Source organism: Hemiscyllium ocellatum, chromosome 36 (assembly GCF_020745735.1).
Source record: "Hemiscyllium ocellatum isolate sHemOce1 chromosome 36, sHemOce1.pat.X.cur, whole genome shotgun sequence".
NCBI classification, from domain to species: domain Eukaryota; kingdom Metazoa; phylum Chordata; class Chondrichthyes; order Orectolobiformes; family Hemiscylliidae; genus Hemiscyllium; species Hemiscyllium ocellatum.
In genome coordinates this window covers 27,496,515-27,524,209 of record NC_083436.1, presented here as the reverse complement: position 1 = coordinate 27,524,209, position 27,695 = coordinate 27,496,515, and the positions used below count along the sequence as shown (strand labels likewise).

The 27,695-nt window shown below is 38.2% G+C and overlaps 1 protein-coding gene across 4 annotated transcripts in view; it reads right to left on the bottom strand.

Annotated features, from left to right (window-relative positions):
- Positions 1-3,310: 3,310 nt before the first annotated feature.
- LOC132833372 (FACT complex subunit SSRP1-like) overlaps positions 3,311-27,695 on the bottom strand; it is a 61,252-nt gene continuing 36,867 nt past the window's right edge. For 2 of the 4 annotated variants that reach the window (XM_060851593.1, XM_060851595.1), the window contains 6 exons: positions 25,172-25,280; positions 21,286-21,465; positions 16,028-16,119; positions 13,326-13,455; positions 7,531-7,585; positions 4,287-4,741 (listed from right to left, as the gene is read on the bottom strand). In XM_060851593.1, the coding sequence (XP_060707576.1) occupies positions 7,533-7,585; positions 13,326-13,455; positions 16,028-16,119; positions 21,286-21,465; positions 25,172-25,280 (564 nt within the window). In that variant the 3' untranslated portion in view covers positions 4,287-4,741; positions 7,531-7,532. Of the gene's footprint in view, positions 3,929-4,286; positions 4,742-7,530; positions 7,586-13,325; positions 13,456-16,027; positions 16,120-21,285; positions 21,466-25,171; positions 25,281-27,695 lie in introns of those variants that run through there. The other 2 variants (XR_009647075.1, XM_060851594.1) reach the window with 2 other exon arrangements.

Genomic DNA, 27,695 nt, shown 5'->3' with positions numbered 1-27,695 from the left:
ATTTGCATCTGAGTATTATCATGGATGCCAAATGGCTCAATATTGCTACAGGGTACACATTCCGCTCCATCATTTTTTTTTTTAAGTCCACCAAAAACCATGAAAGAAAAATGAGTCAGATGTTCAACTCAAAGATGTAGAGAAAATATAAATGTCATAAATGGTTAATGACCAAGGACTGTATTCTACTTAAACTACAGATTTAGCATTGATGAATCTTTTGTCCTGTACAAACAATAAAAATAGAAACTCGTGCTGATATATTCATGAGTCATCAGTTGAACATTAGTACTATGAGAAGGAAATCTTGCAGTTACCTCTGAAATAATAAAATTTAGTGATTTTATAGGATTAACTATCAACAGCAACAGATTAAAATGGTCTGCATCTTCCAGTTAAGCGATAAACTATACTATTCCTACATATACTAGCCTTGTCCTTCACACTAGGTCGCAGAATATTTTGAACTTCAACTGTCAAGCAGTCCTGGTCTCACTATGCCCCAGACCTTCTACAGAGCGGAGTGCCACCAAGCCTGCAAAGCATTCTTCTCACAAAGCAAGTTCACTGAAGGTGAAAAAATGTGGCCATTAGCACCTGGCGAGGCAGTTGCGGGCCTGTCTGCTTTTGACTGATTGAGCAAAGCCCGACTGTTCCAGTTCTGAAATTTCTGGGATTGAACCAAAGTATGGTGTTCAATTCTTCCATCATTTCTTCGTTTCACATGGTAATTTTCTTGGCTTCTAACTAGACCAAACTTCTAACAAAAACATTTATTTTTCTAAATCTTTTTCTCTTCACACACTTATAGATGCTTTTTACAGTCAGTTTCTACTTTACTCTCTCACTCTATTCCCCTTTCTTAAACTATTTTGTCATCGTTTGATTTCTAAAATGCCACTGATCCTCAGACTTGCTGCATTTTCTGACAATGTTTCCTCAATCCAACCTTGCCAATTCACACCTCAACCTCAGTTTCCAGAATATTGAGGAGAGAGAAGATAGAGAAGCAAGAGGATTTGGGGAGAAAATAGGTAGAGGTGGTTGTGGAGTCAGAAGGGGACTGCAAGAGGATGTGGGGAGAGAAGAGGATTAAATAATAGGCGTGGAGTAGTATAGATTGCAATGGCAACACAAAGAGGCTGCAATTGACTTAACTTCTTTACATTTTAATTTATCAACAAAGGGATACTCAGACAACTGGAATCCAAGAAAACTTTAAATCATTGAGTTAATGAATTTCTCAATGAACTTAGAATGTCTAGTCTTAGGCTGAGCAAGCGCATGGACTATACTTGGGAAACATGCATTGATTTCACTGAAATGAACATTGTGCTAATTGTCAAACTTAAACTTGAGATGTGGACCTGCGACGTGGTACAAAGGGTAGTAACAGCCCATTTAAAATGTTTCAGTTTTGCAAATTGCAATGGAAATGTATTTGCTATGATATTACCAGTCTATTGTAAAAGTGTGCACCAGTTATTTTGAGGAAAAAACATTTGATGTCAATAAATGCCAATTAAATGCTGTTAGAGGAAATTAATGTTTTCCTTGTGTTGTAGCTCTAAACTTAATGAAGAATTGATTATTATTGAGGATATTGATGAATTCTTCTAAATCTTTTTGTGTCCAAATATCTCAACACAAATACAAAAGGCAATGAACAAAACTAACGTCATTTACAAAATACCATGCAAGGATATCTGCTCGGCATGGACAGGTCAGACCGAAGGGTCTGCTTCCATACTGTACATCTCTCTGACTCTAACAAACACAACATTGGACAAACATACAGAAAACTAGCCACCAGGATACATGAACACCATTCAGCCACAAAAAGACATGACCCTCTCTAACTAGCATCCTCACGTACAGATGAGGAAGGACACCACTTCAACTGGGACAATACACCCATCCTAAGGCAAGCCAAACAAAGACACGCACGAGAATTCCTAGAAGCATGGCATTCCAACTGGAACTCTATCAACAAAGAGTTAGACCCCATTTACCACCCTGAGAAAAGGAACATAATGACTTCACCACAGGAAATGACATCACCAACCCAAAGAAACCCAAACATATAAATAGAAAGGAGGAATTTTCAGCATTGCTTCGCATGAGGTCCACTGAAGATGTTCATTACTTTATTACATAACATCTGGAAATGAACCTTTCAGCTCAGCGAGCAAGAAAATGTGTTGCTGGTTAAAGCACAGCAAGTTAGGCAGCATCCAAGGAACAGGAAATTCGACGTTTCGGGCCAGAGCCCTTCATCAGCAAACCTACGTCCAAAGCTATTATGTTTACTGGACAGAATGCCTGTTTTGACTAGCTTTTTATTAACATATGTACTGACAAATACTTAAATGTGACCACAAATTAAGTTGACCATACGTGGTAATAGACTAGCTAACCAGCTCTCTTTCTTTAAATTTCTGAAAAGCAAGAGATATTGTCAGAACCCAGTTTGTTGACATTCAACATTTCAGGACATCACCTGGGAAGACATAATTCTTCCCATTATTATCAGCTGTTGTTGCGTGGTGCTAGGATATGTAAAGTGTGTGCATACATTTAGATAGTACACCTTTTGACTATTTTATAATACATATTCATTAGCTGCCATTATATGATTAGCTAATGTTTGTAACTAGTTTGTTAACCTGTCCATGATTCAGCACAAATTGGCACTTCATTGACAATGTTAAAACTAGCATGATTTGGTTTGCATAATGAAGCCAAAGGCTACAAAGTTAGCTGGAAAAGGAAATGCAAAGATTATATTGCTGAGACCTTTTGGAGAAAAGACAATGTTGCCGTACAGCAATACAAGATTTATTTTTCTGTACTAGTGACCAAAATGAAACTTTCCTACTTTTTCCAGCAATGCAATAGTTCAGGTTTGATTAGCAAAATTTGATTAAAAGAAAGCATTTTTGAAAATTGAATAAAACAAAAAGTCTATCACAATCGTCTATGCTTTATCCTTTGACAATAGGTACAAATCAAATCCTTTCATGTTAATCCACCCACCCCCCATCCCCCAAACTATAAAGATTCTTTCCTGGCCAATTATCAATGGCGTAGATGTTTTTCTTCCTATTTTGGCATCAATAATTCTTGCCATTATTACCAGCCGTTGCTGCATGGTGCTAGGATATGTAAAGTTGCACCATAAATCAAGAAAATGTAAATTTGCAATTTAGTTTTCCGTAAAAATAGCAAATAGCACCTTTAAAAACATTTTTTTATTGGATTTGACAGTATTTTCACAATAAAAATAAATATACAGTGCTTTTTTGTCCAAATGTAGCAATACTATATAGAAAACATTGTGTTCTCAATGATTTAGTAAACATTTAAAATGGCAAAACATATTTCTTTAGATCTATAAAACAGATTCATAGTTTTCTTAGGCATTATTTAAAAATACACATTCTACAATATGACCCATATGTGAAAGTGCAATTCATTAGTTTCACTAACATAGCACCAACTAACCGATGTATTAGACAATGGCTATTTACTAGCAATCTTGCCTTCTGCATTGGCACCAAGAACAATCATGTTCAATATAATGTGCATTACCAACTGAAAGAAATCTTGCAAGTCAGCATAATATATGCTTCAAAAATTAGTAGCCAATTTACATTAAAAAGCAGGTATGATACACATGTACATTTTCTACAAAAAAATTAACATTTTGAATAGCTGGCAGCAAATAAGTATTACAAAAAAAATCACATTTCTACAATTTCAAAAACGAGGCAAAGTAGTTTTCCACTAATGTACATTGTACATGTATTATACTGTACATAATTACTAATAACTTAAATGAAAAAACATTCACAAATTTGTAGAAAAACCACAAATGAAGACTACTTTCACTTACGTGTTGTAAAAGATATTGCATTCTATCATTTTTCTGTAAAAGAAATGCTGTGTCAATTAGTACATAAAAAACAGTTTAAACCATGAAATTGTAGTGTGGTGTTCAATAGGACGAGTGTTGCCAGGTTGGTGGGGTTGGCAAGCATTTACATTTACTGTGTTTAAGTTTTACATGATAGTGGTAAACATCTTCCGCGAATGGACTTAGACATTTCAATAAATTGCCCCTTATAGTGTTTAAATTGACCACAGCTGAAAAATGTGTTGCTGGAAAAGTGCAGCAGGTCAGGCAGCATCCAAGGAACAGGAGAATTGACGTTTCGGGCATAAGCCCGAAACATCGATTCTCCTGCTCCTTGGATGCTGCCTGACCGCTGCACTTTTCCAGCAACACATTTTTCAGCTCTGATCTCCAGCATCTGCAGTCCTCACTTTCTCAGAGTTAAATTGACCACAGTTTAGCCAATAATAATCATGGGCTAATCCCAGATTGGCAATTCTTACTAATGAGCATTCAACATTTAAGCTGTGCCACATAATCGACATAGTTTGTAATATATTGATAAAATGTATTCGCTACATGCTTTTATAACAAAATACAGCATACTGTGAAAACATATAGATCAGCAAAAATTGTTGCATTAAAGTAAAACACTGATAAATCTAATTCATAAAAGCCAACCTCAACAGAAAATCTCTTTAAACAGGTAGAAATCCACTGAAATTCAGTATTCACATCTGACCTGAGCTGCTGCTTCAAAATCGTTTCCATTCTTCATCAGTTAACATATCTTTTTTCTTCATACACAGTACTTTTAACAAAAGGTTGTTGCAATTTGGATGCTTTCTGTGAGATCATACATAAATAGCTTGTTACAAATTAAAATCAAAACTTACCAGTAACTTATAAATATTTTAAATGAATTTGGGCTGCTGAAATGTATGGCATTGCATTTCAACTTCTATTCAAAAGATGAGCAGAAACACTACCAGTAAATTGCAGATAGAAGGATGCAGCGGTACACTTGGAGGAGCACAGAGAAGAATTTAAGTATTATCTCATGTTGCAAACTACAGATTCAATGTCATAACCAAGGCTACATGTATAAGTTTAGTCCAATCAGACTAAACATGGTTTGTACAGATTCACACCTATAAATGGCTGCTTTACGTAGCTTATCAAAAATTGGTCTTGCTGAGAAATACAAACTACCAACTGCACGGGTGAAATCACGCCTACCGTCAAAGAAATCTTGTTCAAAGTCAGTTTAACATGGTTCCAGCAGGAATTACAAGGAAACAATAGGGAGCGGAAACTCTGGTTCATCTTCCCCCTTCTTAACCCAGATCCTATAGACAATTGTAGTGCTTGTGCCACCTCAGTTGAAGCCAGCTAACTCTTCATTGGCTACAAATTCAATCTGGGACCCTAAATGTTGTTTGGATCAGCTAATTCACCCGAAGAGCAATCGGGGAGGGACAAGTTCAAGATTAAAGGCTAAGAAACCAGACGCAGAATACTATTAGGCTTTACTTACAGTAGAATTAAAATTCCCACATACCTGAGCATCTCTAAGGCAGTAGAATTGGAGAAAGGCAGATGGATACTTAAATCTGACATCATATTTTAGCAAATTCTGACAAATAAACCATTAATATTGAAACAGGAACAAACAGCATTTTCATAAATCATGCCACCTAAACAACTGGCAGTAGTTAAACTTGTGTTCTTTATCAACATTCAACTTCATTGAACTTAAACTATATGATAACTGAGAAAACAGGTTAAAAACATTATTTACAATGGTCAATTTTGTGGAGCTTATTAATTTGTACAGGAAAAACAAAGATTAAATACAATTAGCAAAAAAACCTAAACTGAGAGGAATCTCAAAAGTGGAATGTCAAGAAATGAGCCAAAGTGTCCCAACTACTTCGAATAGATTGCAAACAACAAAAATAAAGCCTTCTTTTCCTTTAGGTGTAGGCAAGCTTTAAGATAGTTTGAGTCTCTACCAGTCTGGTTAGTAATGTGGGAAGCCCGCAGAGTTTTGCAGAATTAGTCCCGCTATGCTGCAAGGATTCATCTCTGCTCTTTCCAATATAACACATCATCTAACATATGGTAAAGGGGGTATAACGACAAAAGAAACTTGGTCAGTATAAGAAACCAATGTCAGCATATATGAGCAACTAGATCTACTCATTCACCACTCTCCTTTCTTACATGCATAAAATGATTACATCTGCTTTCACGTTCTGCTAAGACCTATATTAAGCATTGACTATACATAAAGGAGCACATAGTGAGAGTATAACTATGCTTTATTCTTGTGTCAAAATTTGGTTTAACTCTAATATACCTGTTACATTACCCACTTAACATAGGCAGGGAGAGGGAGTTTTTAGTTAATATGTATACAGTCAGAGGATGGAAACGGTCCGTTCAGTCCAATCAGTCCATGCCAAACATCTTCTCAAACTAAGCTAGGTCCATCTGCCTGTGTTTAGCCCATATCCCTCCAAACCTTCAAGTACTTATCCAAATGTCTTTTAAACATTGTAACTGTACCTGCATCCATCACTTCCTCTGGCAGTTTATTCAACATACTAATCACGGTTGAAAAAAAGTTGCTTCTCATGTTATTTTTAAAATCTTTCTCCCCTCACCCTAAAAATATGCCCCCTAGTTTTCAACTCCCCCCACCCTCAGGAAAAGAGGATTTTTGTTTTCTCTGTTCCCCATAAAAGTCTTTTGTATCTTGCCAACTGTACTGGGCTTGGTATCAAGACTAACTATAATATTAAAGTGAAACAGCAAGATGTGCAATCTGAATTTAGACTGGTAGTACCACAAGTCAGGAACAAAGTGTACTGTTCGGCTCCTCAAGCTTGCTCTGCCATTTAATAAGATCATGGCTGATCTGATTGTAACTTGAACTCCATATGCCCAATTACCAACTCCATATTCCCAATGTTCTGTCAAGACTCTTCAGGATCTTGTGTTTCAATCAAGTAATCTCTTATCTTTCTAAACTCCAGCCAATAGAAGCCGAGCTTGTTTAACAATTTCGCATCAGACAACCTATGAATTTCAAGTCCAACTCTGGGACGAGCTACTTTCAATGCATTTATTTGCTTTCTTAAATACAGTGACCAATACTATATACAGTATCCCAGCTGTGATCTCACAAATGCCCTTTATAACTGAACCATAACCTCCCTACTTTGTATTCAATCCCTCTCACTGTAAATAACATTCTAGTTGCTTTCCTAACTAGTTGCTCGACTTGGATGACATCAGTACGGCATCTAGAACGTTCTCACCTCAGAGCTCTGTAATCTTCATGAGACAATACGCTGCTTCTCAAAATGGACAACTGCACATTTTCCCACATTTTACTCCATTTGCCAGATCTTTACTCACTGCTTAATCCATCTGCATCCCTCTGTAGCTTTATGTCATCTTCATAACAGTTTCCCATCAATTTTGTAAGACCTTTATAAGGAGGTAGCCTAATTTTATGCTGATTTCTCACAAATTGGTATCAAATGGCAACCTCTATGTTTGCAGTATGCACAGAAAAAATCAGTGACATTGAGTTAACCATTTATTATATCCTTTTACTTATTCACCTTTACTTCATGAGTGTATCCAGAGATATGAACCGTTTCTGCCATATGCAAGTTCCTAAGTTATAAAAAAAAGTTAGATTTCCCCTAAATTTTCAGAACATATTGCCAATAACCTAGAAAAAAAAATGCTGAAATATTACTTTAGGAGAACATATGCTAGATATACCTGGCAATGCCTGCCCCAATAACAATTTATATTTTTAGTGTCTTCAAACATCCCAGAGGTGTTAAAAAACAAAATTAGACATCAAGATGTATAAGGATATATCAGAACAGATCGCCAAAAGCTTGAATGACAGAGATACATTTTAATGGAGCACCTTTAAGGAAGAAGCACCTAATTAGACGGAAAGACGTGGAAAGGGGATTCCAGTGCCAAGGGATTGCCAACCAATGATGGAGTGATTAAATTTGAGAGTGATTAAAATTTGTGACGCTCAAGAGGCCAGAATTAGATAAACATAGATATCCTGACAATTGCACACTGCAAGAGATTAGAGGTAAGAAGGAGCCAAGACTTGGAAAGATTTTAAAACAATGATTTGAATTGATGAGATCAATACATTGTTCAACCAGGACCCAATGTAGGTCAGCAAGTATAGGGACAGAAAAATGGATTTGCTGCGAGTTCAAACACAGCCAACAGGAATTTTGACGTCCTCGGATTTGTGAAAGGTAAATGATGGGAGGTTGTCTCGAGTTCAATAGAAAAAGTTACCTCTGAGAATTAAAAAAAAACTATGCTTGAGGGTACCGCCAGGCAAAGTTTTAACAGTGTGAAATAGACAGCCTTAACGACAGCACGGACATGGTGAAAGAAAGCTCATTTCAAATGTCAAATATATGTTCCCAAAGTAGTGAACACTCTGCTCTGGCCTCAAACAAATGAGGGGGAAAAGAATGATTCAGTACAAAGGAAGTAGCATTTGTGGCAGGAACCACTAGAAAAATGAAACATTGGTTTCAGTCTTTCTGATATTTAATTGGAAGGGAAGTTATGTCCATCTAGTACTGAAACAGTGCATGAAAAATGGGAGAATTTCAAAAGAGAAATGAAGACAGTGCAAACTAGGTACTGTTATGGACCAGACCAAACCTCCTCAAAATATATTAAGAAAATAGCCTAGATCCTAACCTTTTCTTATTTTAAGATAATTGTAAGGCTTTGTAGTCAGATGCAATTTGATTGCTTAAAATTGAGTAGTTTGACCAAACTGTACTACTTTTACACTACAGCTAAAATGCAGATTAAAATAAAATAATAAGAAAAGAATTGGCTTATCTCAATTGAAATGCTTAACAAAATAATGTATATTAACATCCCACAACCCTTGGCAAGGGCAAGTTCAATAAAATAAGTTGTCTCACATACCATTCGATAAGCAGGAAGGGAAACCAAGTTTTTAGTTGGAACAGAGAGGAGAATAAGAACATCTACATCCAGCTTCAAGAATCTAGCAACTGCTGATTGGTAAAACTAAAAATCTAGTAGTTTGGGAGCTTGCCCAATCCATTCAGGCTGCTTTTATTGTTCCAACTTTTAAAAAACATTAAGGCCTTATAAGCTGTATACTTTGTTAGCTTTGAACAGACTGCTCAAAATAGTGACAATGACCTAGTTGAAAATGTGGGTACAGAGCACCGAGCAGTATGGTGAAAGATAAAGAAGAGTTGCTAAAAAGGCTGGCAGGACTTCAAGTAGAAAAGATTCAGAAGGGATGCATCTTAGATTGCTGAGGGGGGTAAGGGAGCAAATTGTTCAACTGTTGACAGAAATTTTCCAGGCCTCCGTGAACACAGGATGTGTCCCAGCAGACTGAAGAATTGCAAATGTGACACTGTCCTTGAAGGAAGGGGCAAAGGATGACCCAGGAATCTACTCTGGCTTTGGATATCCTCTGTATTTATTTCTTATGGGTATGTGCCTAGCTTGCAGTCTGACATCAAATAGTGGGAAAACCATGACACAGAAGGAATTAGAGAAAAATAAGTTAATACTATACAGTTAACATGTCTTTGTCTAGAGCAGATAATTCTGAAAAATTCAATTGAGTTCTTCAATGAGACGACACAAGCAGTGAATGAGGGGAATGCTGTGGATTTTTTTTCCCAAAAAACATTTGATATCGTGCCAAATGGCAGGTTGGTTAGCAAATTAGAAATGGTTGGGATTGATGGATCCTTGGCAGAATGGAGTTGAAGCTGGTTACAAGATAGGAAACAGCTATTTCCCAGACTGCAGATGAGGTGAAAGTGGTGATCCCCAGGGGTCAGTGTTGAGACGTTTGCTTTTTCAGATTTAAGTAATTGGGAGATGGGTGTTGAGGGAAAAAAAAAGCCTCTAAATTTACAACTGATACAAAGCTAGGGAGAAGAGTAAATTGTGAGGATGACACTGAGCGACTTCAAAAGGGACATTGACAAATCGACCAAATGAACAGACAAAATTCAATGCAGAGAAATGTGAAGTAATACATTTTGATGCATGATGATACCATAGCTTTAAGAGGTGTATTTTATACAGGTTTTATTTGAAGAGAAGTTTTGAGACAGAAGTAGGGAGTTGTCTCTTCCAAACCAATAAAGTAAACAACTTGAGGCACCCTGTTATTTCTTTTAAAAGTTAAAACAACAGAAGCAGCATGAATGGGTGCAGTCAGGCTCCCACAGATCCAGGATTTGTTTAGCTTTCAGTTGTTGGGCTTGAAGTTAGCTGTGGAAGCTGTTATAAATCACTGTTGGCGACAGCTCAATGCTACAGTTCTCTCTCACTGCCCAAATTTTCTCCTTGTGTTCTGGTGAAACATTGCGTGTTAGAGAATCTATTTTACTGAATTTACCTTTACAAAGGTTGTTTACGGGATTGCACTATTTTTGACCAGTTGTTGTGTAGTAGATAAATAATCTATTATTCAGTCAGTTTTCCAATCGAATTAAAAGTTACATAAATTATTTTCTTTTTGTTTGTATTTTTACTTAGACCTAGCAAAAAATGTATTTTGCTTAAGGCTGAGTGGCGTGAACAATCAAACTATATCTAGATCACAGCAGTTTACACCTGCCTTTAAAGAAGGTAAAAGTTAGAGTCTAGTTATCTCAGAGTTTTGAAGGGGGTTTGGTCTGGTTCATAACAGCTGGAAGAAAAAGAGAGAGAGAGAGAGAGACAACAATGGTACAGTTTTGAGGAGAACAGTAGCAAAAGGACCTCAGGTTTCAAATGCATTATTCATTGAAGGCGGCTAGGAAAGTTAAAGGGGTACAAAGACAGCTTATAGTATCCTTGGGTTTATAAATAGAGATACAGAGTAGAAAAGCGAGAGAGTGGTGCTGAACCGCAACAAATCATTGGTCAGACCACATTTAGAGTATTGCGTTCAGTTTTGGGATCATTGTTTAAGGAAGGATGTGAAAACCCGGGAGAGAGTGCAGAGGAGATTTACTCGAATGATACCAGGAATGAGATATTTAAGATACAGGCAAAGATTACAGAAATCGGGCTTATTCTCCTTGCAGCAGTGGAGATTAAGAGGTGTTCAAAATTACGACAGCGTAAAGAAGAATATTCTGTTTCCATGAGCTGGCAGGTCAGTAACTACGTGTCACAGTTTCAAAAGTGACAGCGAGAGAGCTGGGAGCGAGACAAGGACAAACTTCTTTACTTCGCTGTCAGGATTTGGAATGCACTATCTGGGAGAGTGGTGGAGTCAGGTTCCAGATGAGATTTCAAAAAGAGAGCTGGATATACATTTGGAAGTGATGAACTTAATAGGGTTTCAGGTAAGACTGGAAAATGAGACTAGCTGGGTAGCTCTATCAGGTGCTGGTACACATAACAGGGATCTGATCGTTTACCTCTAAAATTCAACAATTCTATGGAAGTTAATCAATTAAGCAGTCTACAATTCAGAGATTGATGATCATGACAGAACTCACCACTGCAGACAGCAAGTGTTTTTGGATGATGGCAGTGATAGGCAACTTTTAAAGTTAAAACAACAGAAGCAGCATGAATGGGTGCAGTGAGGCTCCCACAGATCCAGGATTTGTTAAGCTTTCAGTTGTTGGGTTTGAAGTTAGCTGTGGAAGCTGTTATATATCACTGTTGGCGACAGCTAAATGCTGCAGTTGTCTCTCTCTCTCTCTCTCTGCCCAAATTTTCTCCTTGTGTTCTTTTCTACTAGACTGGTGAAACACTGCATGTTAGAGAATCTGTGAAGCACTATGTAGGAAGTAGCAAGAGCATAAGGATAGATCCTTGGGGACACCAAAGGTAATAGGTGTTGGAATGAAGAATGGGAAATAAATCATGAATGAAAACAGGCGAATGCGGTCTCACCCAAGTGGATGTGATCACAATTCCAAAATGATGTAGACAGGTAGAGAAGGATGAGAAAGGATAGTTTCTCTTTTATCAGTCACATAGGGCATCATTTGTTACTATGGTAAAAGCTACTTCAGCACTATCCAGGGATGGAAGCCTGATCACTGGGATTCAAATATGGGAATTGAAGGAAAGATGGTCACAGATTTGGGTAGCAACAAAATGTTCCAAGATTATTAGAAAAGAAACAAAAGATAAAAAATGAAGATTAGAGACAAAGCAGTCAAGGGCCTTTTTTTGAGGAAAGGGGTGATGAAGAATGATAAAAAGGACAGAGGGATAGAACCTGAGGAGAGATGTTAACACTGTCAATTGACATGGGAGGCATGTAGGGAAATTAGATAGTAGTCAGTAGTTTAATGGAAATGGAGGCAAGATGAGTTTAGAAAGAGAATGAGAAACTAGAGAAGGACACAAGAATTAGGAACTTGCAAGGACATTTCACTTGGTGGGGACAGGGAACAGGGGCAGATAGCTGATTGTCAAAGTTTGAGACCATCCAAAGAAATCTATGAACTCCTCACACTTGCTGTAAAAGATAAAGGTGGAAGTGTGGAGTGGTTACAGTGATAGTTTACAGTAGAGAAAAGAAGTTGGGAGATGTCTCTCCATTCAAGGGCGATTCTGGAATAGGAAGTAGTTTTAACAAATGAGAATAATATCTGCATGTGTTTTGTGGCTCATACAAACTAAAATGAAATGACTATGATCAATGGATTAAAATTCACTGAGTCAAGGATAGTCTACGTTTTTTTCCAGTTGGTGTTTATGCTGCTACTGACATAATTGCTGTCTAATCTAGCATATATAAAGTCCTAAAGTGCTTCACAGAACTGCAATCAAAATTTGATAGAGCCACAAGAAAATGAGACAAGTGACCAAACCTTCTGTCACAGATAAGTTTTAAGGAATGCCCTAAAAGGATGATACGGTAGACAGAGGGGTTGAGAGATTTCAGAGCTTAGACAGCTAACTTCATGCCAACAATGAAAACTTGAAGTACAGATGTTAGAACTTGGAGTGCAGAGATTTCAGTGGGTGTTAGACTGGAGGGAATTAAAGAATCAGAAGCAACATACTTTGCAGATATATTTCACCATATTGATGTTTTAAACATTACATTAGCAATTCTCATGGTTGAACAAATAGCAGTTGGTAAATTTGAATTCAGGTTAGAACTAAAAAAAAGCTGATATTGAAGGAGACTATGAAGCTGTTGGATTGCTATAAAAATCCAGTGGGTGTAAAATGGTCCTTCAGGAAAAGAAACGGCCTTGCTTATCTGGTCTATGTGACTTTGATCCCAGAGCAGCACAATTTCAGTCATGATGGCGGCCCAAACTTCTCAGTGCAAGTAGGGATGGACAATAAATGTCAACTTTGCCAGAACTGATCAGTACTACTTATAACTTACCATTATCCATTATTTGAATGTGGAATTGAAAGAGCATTGGAACCATTTTTAAACTGTCCAGTTGTGCGTCTAATGATGCTCCATAGGCTTTCAGGTTTGCAAGATCAGTTTCCAACTTTACCTTTTGATTCTGAAATAGGAAATAAATGTATTTTTAAAAAATTGTTGGTTTTGAAAAATCATGGAACAGCTATAGATCATAAAGTCCAATCTAAATATTAATATAAATAAACAAGTTAAATAGTTTTAATGCATGTGATGCAATTTAGATTTTTGGTAACTCCTATCTTTTACGTAGAAACATACCATATGCAATGACAAAGAACATTACTCAAGCAGAATTAAGTTTAACGCTGCAAATTTTTAATCCCTTCAAACATTATCTAGATCTATAAAGTCAACTTAAAACTATTGGCTGCTTATTGCCTTCTCACCAAAATACAGGGCGGGATAATTGGATGGTAGCAAATGTTATTCCATTGTTCAAGAAAGGGAATTGGCATAACTCTGCGAATTATAGGCCAGTCAGTCTTATGTCAGTGGTGGACAAATTATTGGAGAGGTTTCTGAGGCACAGGATTTGAGATTATCTCTAACAAAGCTATGCTTTTCCAAATAATCAGCATGGCTTTTGGAGGGGGGGATTTGCAGGTCATGCCTCACCAGCCTTGTTGAATTCTTTGAGGATGCAACAAAACACAATGATGATGGTAGAGCACGGATGTAGTGTACGTGGATTTTAGCAAGGCGTGGATTTTAGTAGACTCAAAGTAAGGAGCATGGAATACAAGGAAATGTGGCTGTCTGGATACAGAATTGGCTGGCCCATAGAAGACAGAGGGTGGCAATTGATGGAAAGTATTCAGCCTGGAAGTCAGTGACCAGTGGTGTTCTGCCGGGATCTGTTCTGGGACCGCTGCTCTTTGCAATTTTTATAAATGACTTGGATGAGGACGTGGAGGGGTAGATTAGTAAGTTTGCCGGTGATACAAAGGTTGGTGCTAATGTGGATAGTGTGGAGGACTGGTGGAAGTTGCAATGGGACATTGACAGGATGCAGAGCTAGGCTGAGAAGTGTCAAATGGAGTTCAACCTGGACAAGTGTAAAGTGATTCATTTTAGAAGGTCGGATTTGAATGTAGATTACAGGGTTAAAGGCAAGGTTCTTAGCAGCATGCAGGAACAGAGGGATCTTGACATCCACGTCCATACATCTCCCAAAGTTGCTACCCAAGTTGACAGGGTTGTTATAAGGCGGCATATGGTGTGTCGGCTTTCAGCAGCAGAGTTATTGAGTTTAAGAGCTGCGAGGTTATACTGCAGCTCCATAGAGCCCTGGTTAGACCACACTTGGAATAGTGTGTTCAGTTCTGGTAGCCTCATTACAGGAAGGACGTGGAAACTTTGAGGGGGTGCAGATGTGATTTACCACGATGCTGCCTGGACTGGAGGTCATGTCTTATGAAGAAAAGTTGAGGGAGCTAGGGCTTTTCTCATTGGAGTGAAGAAGGAGGAGAGGTGACTTGACAGAGATGTACAAGATGATGAGAGGCATAGAGTGAATAGCCAGAAACTGTTTCCCAGGATCAAAATGGCTATCATGAGAGAGCATGATTTTAAGGTGATTGGAGGAAGGCTTGGTGGGGGTGTCAGAGGTAGGTTCTTTACACAGAGTGGTGGATGCATGGAATGATTGCCAGCGGAGAGTTTAAGTGACTCTTGGATGGGCACATGGATGAAAGTAAATGTAGGGTATGTAGGTTAGTTTGATCTTAGTTAAAAATCACAACACTGGGTTATAGTCCAACAGGATTATTTGGAAGCACTAGCTTTCAGAGCACTGCTCCTTCATCAGGTGGTTGTGAAGTACAAGATCGTAAGACACAGAATTTACAACAAAAATTTAGTATGATGTAACTGAAATTAAATATTGAAAAGACCTGGATTGTTTGTTAAGTCTCTCAACTTTTGCAATGACCATGTTGGTTTCAGTTCTTTCATATGTAAATCCCAGAGCTTTTTTTAAAGTTAAAGTTAAAAAATCTGGGATTTATATATAAAAGAACAGAAACCAGCATGGTCATTCTAAAAAAAAATGACAGACTTAATCAATCCAGGTCTTTTTCAATGTATAATTTCAGTTACATCACATGGCCATAAATTCTTACAATGTTGTACTCCACAACCACCTGATGAATGAGCAGTCCTCCGAAAACTAGTGCTTCCAAATAAACCAGTTGGACTATAACCTGGCGTTGTGCGATTTTAAACTTTGTACACACTTGTCCAACACTGGCACCTCCAAATCAAAAGTTTGATCTCAGAGTAGGATTGAGAGCTGAAGGACCTGTACCATGCTGCAATGTTTGTTCTATCTTCTAAAGGTAAAGTTGCCGTAATCCCAGAGAACTGTAGAACTGTTTGCTCAATAGAAGAGAGACTGGCAGAGGTTTAACTTGAGGGTCACCACACCTCAGGCAAGGGGAGACACTGAGGAGAGTCCTTAATGGTAACCTCAGCTGGTGTGGGATTTGAATCCATGCCACTGACATTATCTCACCAAAGACAACATGATGAATTGTACCTTAAACATCAAAGTATATGATACGCAGGTATAATTTTGAAATTTAAATGCAAGAGAATGGAATAAAAATATTAGGAAATATTCAAAGATTCACTAAGTAGTGACCAATATAATTTACCTTCAACGCTTCCAACTGTGTACTTAAATTTTCACACTCATCCTTTGCTTGCCCCAAAGATTTTGCAAGTTCACCAAGTTCTAACTCTCTCACTAGGAAGCAAACAAAGCAGATAGTAACTTTCATTTTTGATTACACATGGTTGCTCTGACACCTCTGCTACAAATTAGGATTCTTAGGACTGTGAAATATCATGGATCATGGATTAATGAATGATAAGCAACATAGATTTGTAGGAAGACAGTTTATGCCCAACAAGATTGGCTGAGGATTTGGAAATTACTAGAGGGGGCTCATGGAACTTTTAAGGGGAAAACAAATAGATTATACTGCATATTCTGGGTGTGGGAAAAAAAATCCAAAGGAATTTCCTGCTCTTCTCCAGTACTGCAAATTTTGAAGTGGTATAGTCATATTACTCACATTTGGTAAAATATTAATGATTAAAGTCTGGTTGAAGATTTGTAGCTCGGGTGTCCGTTGTTGTGGTTCTGTTCGCCGAGCTGGAAGTTTTTGCTGCAAACGTTTCGTTCCCTGGCTAGGGAACATCATCAGTGCTATTGGAGCCTCCTGTGAAGCGCTGCTTTGATGTTTCTTCCGGAAGAAACATCAAAGCAGCACTTCACAGGAGGCTCCAATAGCACTGATGATGTTCCCTAGCCAGGGAACGAAACGTTTGCAGCAAAAACTTCCAGCTCGGCGAACAGAACCACAACAAATATTAATGAGTTAATAGAAAAATTGAAAAAGGACGGGATTAAAAGAGACATGGCAGAACGAATAAAAAGTTAAGAAAAATGTAAGTAGACCATTTATTTTTCAGATTACAAGATAGTATATATTAGTGTCCTCATAGGTTGGTAGAAGAAATACTCTGCTTTTTCATTGATCATCTGATCTTGGGGCTATGAAGGTCACTATACTGAAGACTGCAGATGGCATTAAACTTCAAAGTGTAGCATACAAATTTCAAGTGGACATGGATTGATGAAACACGCAGACAAACGACAAATGAAATTCAATGCAGAAAATGTGAAATAATGCAATTCAGAAGAAGAGATACGATAAATTAAATAATACAATTTAAAGAGGTTACAAGAACAAAGACAGATCTCTAAGTTCACAGACATAAATCTTTGACAGGTGGTAAAGCAATTGAATAGCACAGCAATGGTTGTATAAATAAAGACTGTCCTGGATTATCAATGTCGGGACAGTCGTTACTCTAGAATAAACTGAAGTTTGCATACAGGCACCCTGTGGGATCACCATCATAGCAGACTCAAATGACCAAAGAATTGAAGATTCCGCTGGGCAACTTCTCTACACCTGGAACCCTGTGAAAGTCTCCATTTAAATCAGAGAATTTTGATGAAAATAATAGTTATCCAGGAAACTTTCGTCTACTAAATACGTAGTCTTAACTCCCGTGTGACAATTCAACTGACTTCATATTCATCGCAGACATCCTCAAAAGACATTTGCCACACCACTTACACCCTCCAGGACCCAATAGTACCTACAAATGGACAACTCTATTACCCTGTTCTGGATGTGACAATCACCTTTCCTCACTGCAATCTGCTCCCCCATTCAGCCAATCCTTACTTGATATTCCTGCCCCAGACCCTACCACTACCCTTCTCCATTCTGCTCCCAAACCCCTTCCCTTGCTCCAGACCTGACCCTCCCTTTCATAAAGGGCAATTGGCCCAGATTTTCCAATGGGAGCAGCAGTAGGCCATTCAGCCCTTTGATCCTTCCATTCTACCAGAGTTCCTCCCCCACTCACTAATCAAAACGTACTTTTTCTCAATTTTTCCAATTCTGACAAACATAAAAAATATGCAACATGAACTTGTTATATGAAAAGGACTTTTGTTTATCACAGGTGGATTTCATATTCCTTGACCAAGTTCAAGAACTCCAAATTACACTGCACTAGCAATTATAAGATACAAGAAACAACAGGTGATACAAGGAAATATTTGTGAACAGGGCTGGTTCCAGAAAGTTAAGTTTACTATATAAATACACTATTTAGTATAACCAAGTTTTATTTTATGCAAATTGCTGTTAGAGCAGCAGGACAAGTTGTCATAAAAAAATTTAGAGAAGCAACATACCTTTGCCTCTCCATTAGAAGTAATTCTAGAGCATAGCATTCCTTTAATACATACAAATAGCAGAGACAAAAAAAATTGTTTTGGGAAATATTAAGGACCTGAGCCATCACACTCTATACTTTAATTGAACTGCTGGTAAAGCCAAATTAGACACCAATGTTGCATTTCTGCCTGCCAACCCGAAAAAGGATAAAAATCACAAAATTGTCAATGGATTCTCAATTTGTGTTGTCAACTAATTGTTATTTCATGCAGTCTGTACACTCCATAGTTACATGTCCCTAATGTTTGCTCCTGTGACACCAATACAAAAGCCTCCTCAAAACATTTAAATAGAAGAATGAAAAAGGATAATATTCTGATTTGAGATGTCTGTGAATGGTTTTTGTCAACAATCAATTTAATAGTTTGAAGCATTCAGATTCCCGGGATGCAACTCTTGCCCACTATGTAATCTACTGACAATGCAATCTACTGACAATGCAATACAAGAGAGAAAAAAAACACCTAATAAAGTTTATTTAGGAGAACCAGTTTAAGTGATAAATAATGCACAAAATGACCTCAGCAGAAAAAAAACCATGTGATACTTTTTAAACCATAACAAGAATTTCTTTCCTCACTCATCATCTTCCCTCATGCAGCAAAAATAGGGTTTCCCTGGTCCACACTGAACATTTCCCCAGCCTCTGCATCCAAAGGACCTTTAGCAGCCATTTGCCATTTCCAGTGGGATGCTACCACGAGACACATATCCCCTTCCCCTTCTTGGTCAGCCTTCTGCAGAGGGTGTTCCCTCCGGGCATTCTGGTCCACTCCTAACGGTACCTTCCCAAACATTCACAACTTGTTGTACCTGCCTCCCTCCTCAATAACTAAGGCTCCAGACATACCTTGCAAGTGAAACAGGGATTTACTTGCATTTCATTTAATCCAGTCTATTGTACTTGCTGCTCTCAACGTGGTCTCCTCTGCACTGAGATGACGAAACGCAGACTGGGTGACTTTGCAGAATACCTATATTCTACACATAAAAGTGATAATGAGCTTCCACTTAACTGCCACTCCAACACGTCACTGTACTCCCACACCAACATTTCTATCTCAGGCTTGTTGCAGTGCTCCCATGAGCCTCAGCGTAAGCTCAAAAATCAGCACTGCAGCTTTCATTTGGAGATCCTGTAGCCTCTAGGACTCAACATTAAGTTCAATAACTTTACAGTGTGACTACATCCTTCCATGTTTTTAGCCCACCCAACACCCTGGTCCTGTCATTACATGGGTTGCTTTCAGCACAGCCTCCACACTTTCTTTGACTCTTAGTCCTTATTAACACATTGTCTTCTGCCTTAGTTTACTAACAATAATCCCCTTGTCTGACACTCTCCCTCTCTTAGGGCTCCATCTGCAGCTATCCACTCTACTCTCCCCAACCACCCTCACCATAAATACCACCTTTTCCTAACTATTATCAATTCTGCGGACGTGACACCAGACTTGAAACAACGACTGTGCTTTTTCCCACTGATACTGCCAAATCAGAGCGTGTCCAACAATTTGTGTCAGATCTCCAGCATCTGCAGTTGTTTGTTTTATTATTACAAGAATTATTCAATTAATATGCGATAGCAGTACACATCTGTCAGTTATTAACGTTATGTAAGACTTCATTCTACAGATCAATGAGAATAACTTCTTGCTGACTTATTTGCAGCATTTTGACAAACTCAGTTGTACACAGAACATTGATTATCCGGCATTCGATTATCTGAATTTCAGATTATCTGGACAAGATTGCGAAGTCCAGACACTTGGCTAAACTGTATTATCCAGCATTCGATTATCCGAACAAAATATTCCCCCACCCATGCTGTTCAGATAATCGAGATTCCTCTGTACTTATGCAAAACAAAGGAACCCATCAATGCATGAAATATAGGCATTTACACATTAACTATCCGTAAGAATGAATGGTTTTCAGAAGTGAAAAGAAAATTGCATGCTTGAAATGGAGATTGTTGTCAAATTGCACAAATTTAAAATCTCAGCTTTTTAATGATCTTCCAGTTATTGGAAGGAAAAGATTAAGTTCCATAGTGCTTTTCATGAACTTGGTTGTTTAAACGCTTCAAGTAGAAAATGGAATAGCCATTTTGCAAAAACCTTGGTCCCGCAAGTGATCTTGATTGAGGCATAAGTATTAGACCAGATACAAGAACATTCTTGCTTTTCTTTAATAGTGCTATGCGATGTCTTGCATTCACCTGAACAGACAAATAGGGCCTCAGTTTCACATCCCATCCAAAAGACAACACCTCTAACAATGCAGCATTCCTTCAGGACTGCACTACAGTACGACCTAAAATTTTACACTAAAGTCTCAAGTGAAATTTTTCATAACATTCTGACTTAGAGGCAAGAGTGTTATCTGCTGATGAACACACAGGACCATGAATCGTATTAAAAACATTCAATTTTCAATTTAGAGAGGCTAGGGTTCCAAGATTGTCGAGCAGTCAAAAATAGGAGAAAATACTGAAAAGACTCAGCAATTCTATCAGCATTTATCATCTGTGAGGAAAGTTATCAAACAAACTTGAACCAGTCCCCTCATCCCTTTAAAATGTCTACATTTTGCTTCAGATCGGCAGATTTGTAAATAATAATTATATATTGGCTTTTATATTTAAAAGTATCGGTAAAGGAAGAATGGCAATACTTTGAACAGCAAAATATTCTCAATTTAGATACAATCCACCTGATACATCTACAAGAAATGCAAAATCAAGCTTTCTTGCACCCCATTCCTGCTAAGTGCTGGAAAACTGATGTAAGACATTTTCAACTAACCAATACAAACATTTAACTATTTTCCATAAAAGTACTAATTGTCAACTGTGCCAAACGATGGCCTGTTTAAATTTGTTTGGTGCAACTATAAGGGCCTTGGTCATAACTACCCAAATGAATTTCAACCAGGATTCCATCATTCAACAGAGGGAGGACATTCACTTTATACAGGATGAAAGAGGTGGCAACTGGTCCTCTTAAAATAGTTGATAACAAAACCAGTTTACCTTGTCTGTGTATTTGGGATACAGAAGACTAAACAAAAAAGTTGTTTGTACTTACACTTCACCTGCTTGAAAATATATTCCTCCAAAAGACTTAGATTAAGCGATGTATAGTTATGCTTTGACGTCAGGGCACACAACTGAGAGAGCTCTGCACTGTCATCATCATCTCCTGAGTCCTCATCACCCAAATGCGTTTCTTGTTTGGAGAGCTCCGCTGCCTCTTTCTCAAAATCTCCTGTTTGAATTCATAATTACAATTGTTACGTGGTTGGGTGAGGGTTCAATGCAATGTGTCTGCCCATTCAGATGATGGTGACAACAAGATTTTGAAGTTGAAGTATTTTGTTTATACACTATACAACATTGTGTTTAAATAAATCTGAAATGAGAGCCTAATCTCAATCCTTAGTAATGCTACATGAGATATTGTGGAGAAGACAATCAGAACTTAATTGGACTGGATACATATGGTGTGTAAATCAAGTTTGGTGTTAAAGAGAATTTTAAATTACTATGTGGATCCTTGTCCTACCAAAGGACTTCTGTACATGGTCATGATGAGCTTTCTTAAAAATAACAGAATCCTCAATGTGGAAGCAGGCCATTTGGTTCAGAGACCACACAAACCCTCCAAAGAGCATCACACTCAGGCCCCCTTCGCTATCATTGTACCCTGCATTTTCCAGAAAGCATGGCCAATCCACCTAATCTGAACATCTTTGGACTGTGGGAGTAAACCAGACACCTGGAAGAAATCTATGGAAACATGGGGAGAACATGTGAATTCCACACAGACAGTTGCCCAAGGGTGGAATGGAACCCAGATCCTTGACACTCAAGGCAGCAGTGCTAAGCACTGAGCCACCATGCTGCCCCTAACAGTTAAAAGGATGCTCTCCAAACATTTCAATTTTAACTATCAAAATGACTCTGTTCTTGACAGGAGAATTGTATTTCAAACAGTACTGTTTTGTTCAAAACAATGCAGCAACTACCGCTATTTGACCAGCCAATATAGCAGAAATGCATACAATTATCAAAAATTTGCAACGCCAAACTTGCAATATTTTTGTCCCCATTCTAACTAACAGAAAGGGGAAGATAGGTCTAGTCAACCAGCTATCACTGTTCTGGTCCGATATATGTGCAAATCAATATCGATGCAAGCACAATACGAAGTAAAAATACTGTAGTATCTGTACAACTATATATGCATGCTACTAATAGTGGTTAAATTATGCTCTGGAAATATACACCAACTTATTTATGTTTTGCTATTGCCAAACAAGTGTATTACAGCCAGTGTTACAAGATCTACAAAATGAGGTCTCAAACTCTCCAAATCTTTTGTGCAATTGCTTTTCATATCTCCTACTAGCCTAATACTACCATAACTTAGCATGATCCCCAAGCTCCTTATTTTTCCTTGGAAATCGAAAGTTTCAATTGTACGCAGATCGCCACAGTGGTGTGGCCTACTAACAGCACTGAAGTAATACTTTGTATCCGTAAAGCTGCAGGAACATGTCAGAAAATGTTAATAATGAAGCACTATTACAATAACAGTCTGGCTTATTTTCAAGACTTCGTGTGCATCCTGTAGCAAGAATGGAAAACACCCAAGATTTGAGCGTTCTAATAATTACACTCGTTGGCCTAGTAATCCATGACACAGCGTAACGAAGGTCCAAGATCCATCATTTTGACACCACACAGAAGAAGTTCCCTCTCCTTTCAGATGGAGTGGTAGTGGAGGGTTGCTTTTCGCATTGGAGGCCTGTTATCAGTAGTGTTCCCCAGGGATCGGTTCTGGGTTCTCTGTTATTTGTCATTCATATAAAAGATTTGGATGAGGATATCGACGGCATGGTTAGTAAGTTTGCGGGTGATATCAAAATCGATGACAGACAGTGAAGAAGATTTTCCGAGATTACAAAGGGATGTTGATTATCGTGCTGTGGCAGCACGGTGGCTTAGTGGTTAGCATTGCTGCCTCACAGCGCCAGCGACCCAGGTTTGATTCCAGCCTTAGGCGACTGGCTGTATGGAGTTTGCACATTCTCCCAATGTCTGGGTTTCCTCCAGGGGCTCTGGTTTCCTCCAACGGTCCAAAGATGTGCAAGTCAGGTGAAACCCAAAGTGTTAGGTGCATTAGTCAGAGGGAAATGTCTGAGTGGATTACTCTTCGAAGGGTCAACATGGACTTGTTGGGCCGAAGGGCCTGTTTCCACATTCTGGGGAATCTAATCTAATCTAATCTAAATGGATCAATGGACTAAAAGAATGACAAATGAAGATCAATCTGGATAAATTTTTTAGATTTTGGTACAGCAAATGAGGGTAGAGCTTATACAATTAATGGCAGGGCCTTGTGTAGTGTTGTAGAACAGAGGGGGACCTGGGAGTTCAAGTACATAATTCTTTGAAGTTTGCATCACATTTGGATGGTGGTTAAAAGTCAGAAACAAAAACTGAAGTCGTTGGAAAAGCTCAGCGGGTCTGGCAGCATCTGTGTAAAGAAGTCAAAGTTAACATTTTAGGTCCCAGTGACACTTTCTCAAAACAGTTGAGGAAAGGTCACCAGACCAGAAACTAATTTGGCTATTTCTTCATAAATGCTGCCACACCTGCTGAGCTTTTCCAACAACTTCAGTTTTAGTTCCTGGTTTACAGCATCTGCAGTTGTTTCAGTTTTTATTTAGTTAAAAAGGCATTTGACACACCGGTCTTCATTGCTCAAACCTTTGAGTATAGAAATTGGGAAGTCACGCTGAGGATGTACAGAACATTGGTGAGGTCTCTGTTGGAATATTGTGTCCAGTTCTAGACATCTAATTATAAGGATATTATTAACCTGGAGAGATTCAGAATAGATTTACCAGAATGTTGCCAGGTAGCAAAGGTTTGAGTAATAAAGAAACGCTAGAACTTCTTTCACTGGAACATAGGAGATTGAGTTTATAAAATAATGAGAGGTATAGATAGAGTTAATGGTAGTTGTCTTTTCCCTATGATAGGGGATTTAAAGACTAGGGGGCACATTTTGAAGGTGAGGGGAGAGAGATTTTAAAAAGATAGGAGGGGCAAATATATTACAGAGGGTGGTTTGCGAGTGCAATGAACTTCCTGAGGAAGTGGTAGATGGGGGTACAATTACAACGTTTAAAAGACATTTGAATAATTACACAAATTGTAAGGTTTGGAGAGATATGGGCCAGGAGCTGGCAGATGGAACTAGCTTAGTTTGGGATTATGTTCAGCAAGAACTGGTTGCAATGAAGGGTCTGTTTCTGTGCTGTATAACTCTGGCTCTATAAAGACTGATGCAAAATATCTGTTTAACATCTCTGTCATTTCCTTGTTCCCATTAAAAAATAAATCTGACGAGATAGTTAGAGACCTGGGTTTACTTTGAGCACTAGCTTCCTTTTTATATATTTACAGAAGCTCTTATTATCAGATAATTATAATACTAGGTAGCCTATTTAATCAGCCTTCATTAAACTTTTTAGTCTTTCTTTGCTAGGTTCGACATTTATCCTAGTCTTCAAAGCTATCACTGAGTTTTGCCTTTTTATATGCTTTTTCTTTCAACTTAATACTGTCCTTAACTTCCTTGGTTAGTCATGGTTGTTTTTTCCTTCTCTTAGAATCCTTCCTCCTTACTGGAATATATTTTTGCTGAGAGTTATGAATTACCTCCTTAAATGTCTGCCACTGCTTGCTTACTATCATTTCTGCTAATCTATCCACCCAGTTCACATTAGCTAACTCCCATTTCATTGTAATTCCCTTTAAATTAAACAGTTGTTTTTGGGGTCTATACATTTCAGAAAAGTATTTTGTGTAATTGCCAAGTTGAACTGACTTCCAACCTTTCTGATGCTATTATTTGGTTTTGCTAAAATATTTTCTCTAAGCTGATAAACAGAAAACTTTACCTGTCAAATTTTGCAGATGTTGTCTTCCAAAAAGATGTTCCTTTTTATTATGTAAAGAGCTAAAGTACTGATTACATGTTTTGCAATAGAGGCCATTGTCATCTTCATCCTGCTCAACAAAAAGACCCAATTATTTTCTCCTGAATATACCACCAGCTTACAAAGTTGATGAATTTATTTTTTATATCATTAGTGTTTTCAAAAGGAGAATTTCAAATCTAGAATAGAAATGAAAGCAACATACGAATTGCTGATATTTTTAAATCAATATTTAAAAAAGGTCAGATTAAGAAAATAGTTGTTCTATGCTTAGGGAACGTAAAAAAGTCTCTTTTCATTTGTGAAATGATAGTAACATTTATTATAAGTTGCTAAAATATCACAACACAGGTTTCCATGTTAGAGTGCAAGCAAATAAGATTTCTTTTAATAATAATTGAGAACACGATCAACATAATTATTAATGCTCCCTACGATCATCCACAGTGTGCACAACTAAAGAGCAAGTCAATTAAGTCCAACTAATGTGTGATGTTCCAGGTACACAAGGCCATTTCAGCCCATCAAGCCTACTCTACCATTCAATAGGTTGTAGCCAATTGAGATTCCTCCTATGCTTCCTCCTCTAAAGACTACACAAACATTTACTCCCTTTTCGGACCTATGCTTATCAGATCGCCCTAATTTATTATAAATAATATTTCCTTGTCAACTGGTCATAATCAACAGCCCAGACGAATGTTTTGGCATCATGCATTCAAATCCCGCCAAGGCAGATGACGAGTCTAATGGCAAACCTGCAACTATTTTCAAATGTCTGAAAACCCATCCAGTACACTAATGTCACATTCAGAAGAAAATCTGCCATACTTACCTGGTCTAGTTTATGCGACTCCATACCCACAATAACGTGACTGAATGCCCACTGAAGTGAAACAGTGAGCTACTCAGTTTGATTAAACCGCTTTGGAGTCTAGAGCATTGAATTAATCCATAGGGGTACCTTACATCAATCCAAATAACGGCAAACACATTCCTGTTAACAATTGCAAATTCTTTCTTGCCAACATTAGTGAACTTGGATCAAATTTGGAACAGTGGCCACACAGACTGATCAAGCAACAGTCAGTTACTGTCTGCAACATATGATTCAACGAATATAGCTATATGTGTAATTTCAGAGGGTATTCAGTCACATTGCTATGGGTTTGGAGTCACATAAGATAGACCAAATGTAGCAGATTTCCTTCTGAATGTAGTATGCCCTGTATAACTAGAGGAGGGATCCACCAGAGATGACAGTCAAAAGCGTACTGTTGAGATGGAGGTGACCAAGGAGTTCTCAAGATCAACTTCAGACACAATGAAATTTCATGGCATTAGGTCAAACATAGGCAAGGAAACCTCCTACATGTTATCAGTTACCCATAATTGCTGCCCTCTGCCCACCCCACGAGCTGATGACTCAATACTCCTCCATGTTAGAAACCACAGAGCAAATAGTGAGTGCGGCAAGTGAACAGAATGCACGGTCAGTGGGGACTTCAATGTTCATCACCAAAAGTGGATTAGTAACACCACTGCCAGTTGTTCAACTAACCTGATCTTGGCCTAAAAAGACACAGCTGCTGGACTGGATCTGCACCAGTGATGAGGGAACCAACAAGCCAGACAAATCTTGCCTTTGTCCTCACCAATCACATGTACTAACATCATGACAGTATTGGTAGAAGTGACTAATGCACAGCCCCTGTGAATTTGAAATTCTATTTTCCAATACAGCATAGTCTCCATAGTATTATCTGGCACTAATAGTGCTAAATGAGACAGACTTCAAACTGATCATCCATGATATGCTGTGGGTCATCTGCATCAGAACTGTATTCAAGACCAAACCATAACGTTATGGTTGGGCATACTCCCTACACAATCAGTACCATCATGCTAGGAAATCAACCCTAGTATAATGAAGAGTGCAATAATGCAGACTAGGAACAGTACCAGATATACTTAAAAATGAGGTACCAAATTGGTGAAACCACAGAAATACTTGCATGCCAAATGGCAAAAGCACCATGGCATTAGACAAAACCAAGTAATCCCACAAACACCAATTCAGATCAAAGCTCTGCACGTCTGCCACTTCCCATCATGAATGGTACTGGACAGTTGATCTATTAACAGAAAGTGAAGGTCTCACAAATATCCCTATCACCAAGAATAGGGGAGCACAGCACATCTATGCAAAAGACAAGGTCAAAACATTTGCATCCATCTTCAGCCAGAAGTGCTGAGTAAATTATCTTTCTCAGCCTCCTCTGGAGGTCTCCAGCATCAGCTGAGTCTGCAATTTACTTTACTCCACTGAAATCAAGAAACATCAGAAGGAATTGGATACTGTAAAGGGTGTGGACCATGACAGCATTCTATCGATACTACTGAAGATTTGTGCTACAAAACTAGCTGTGCACTAAGTCAAGCTGTTCAAGTATAGCTAATTGAGATTCCTCTTATGTTCCTCATC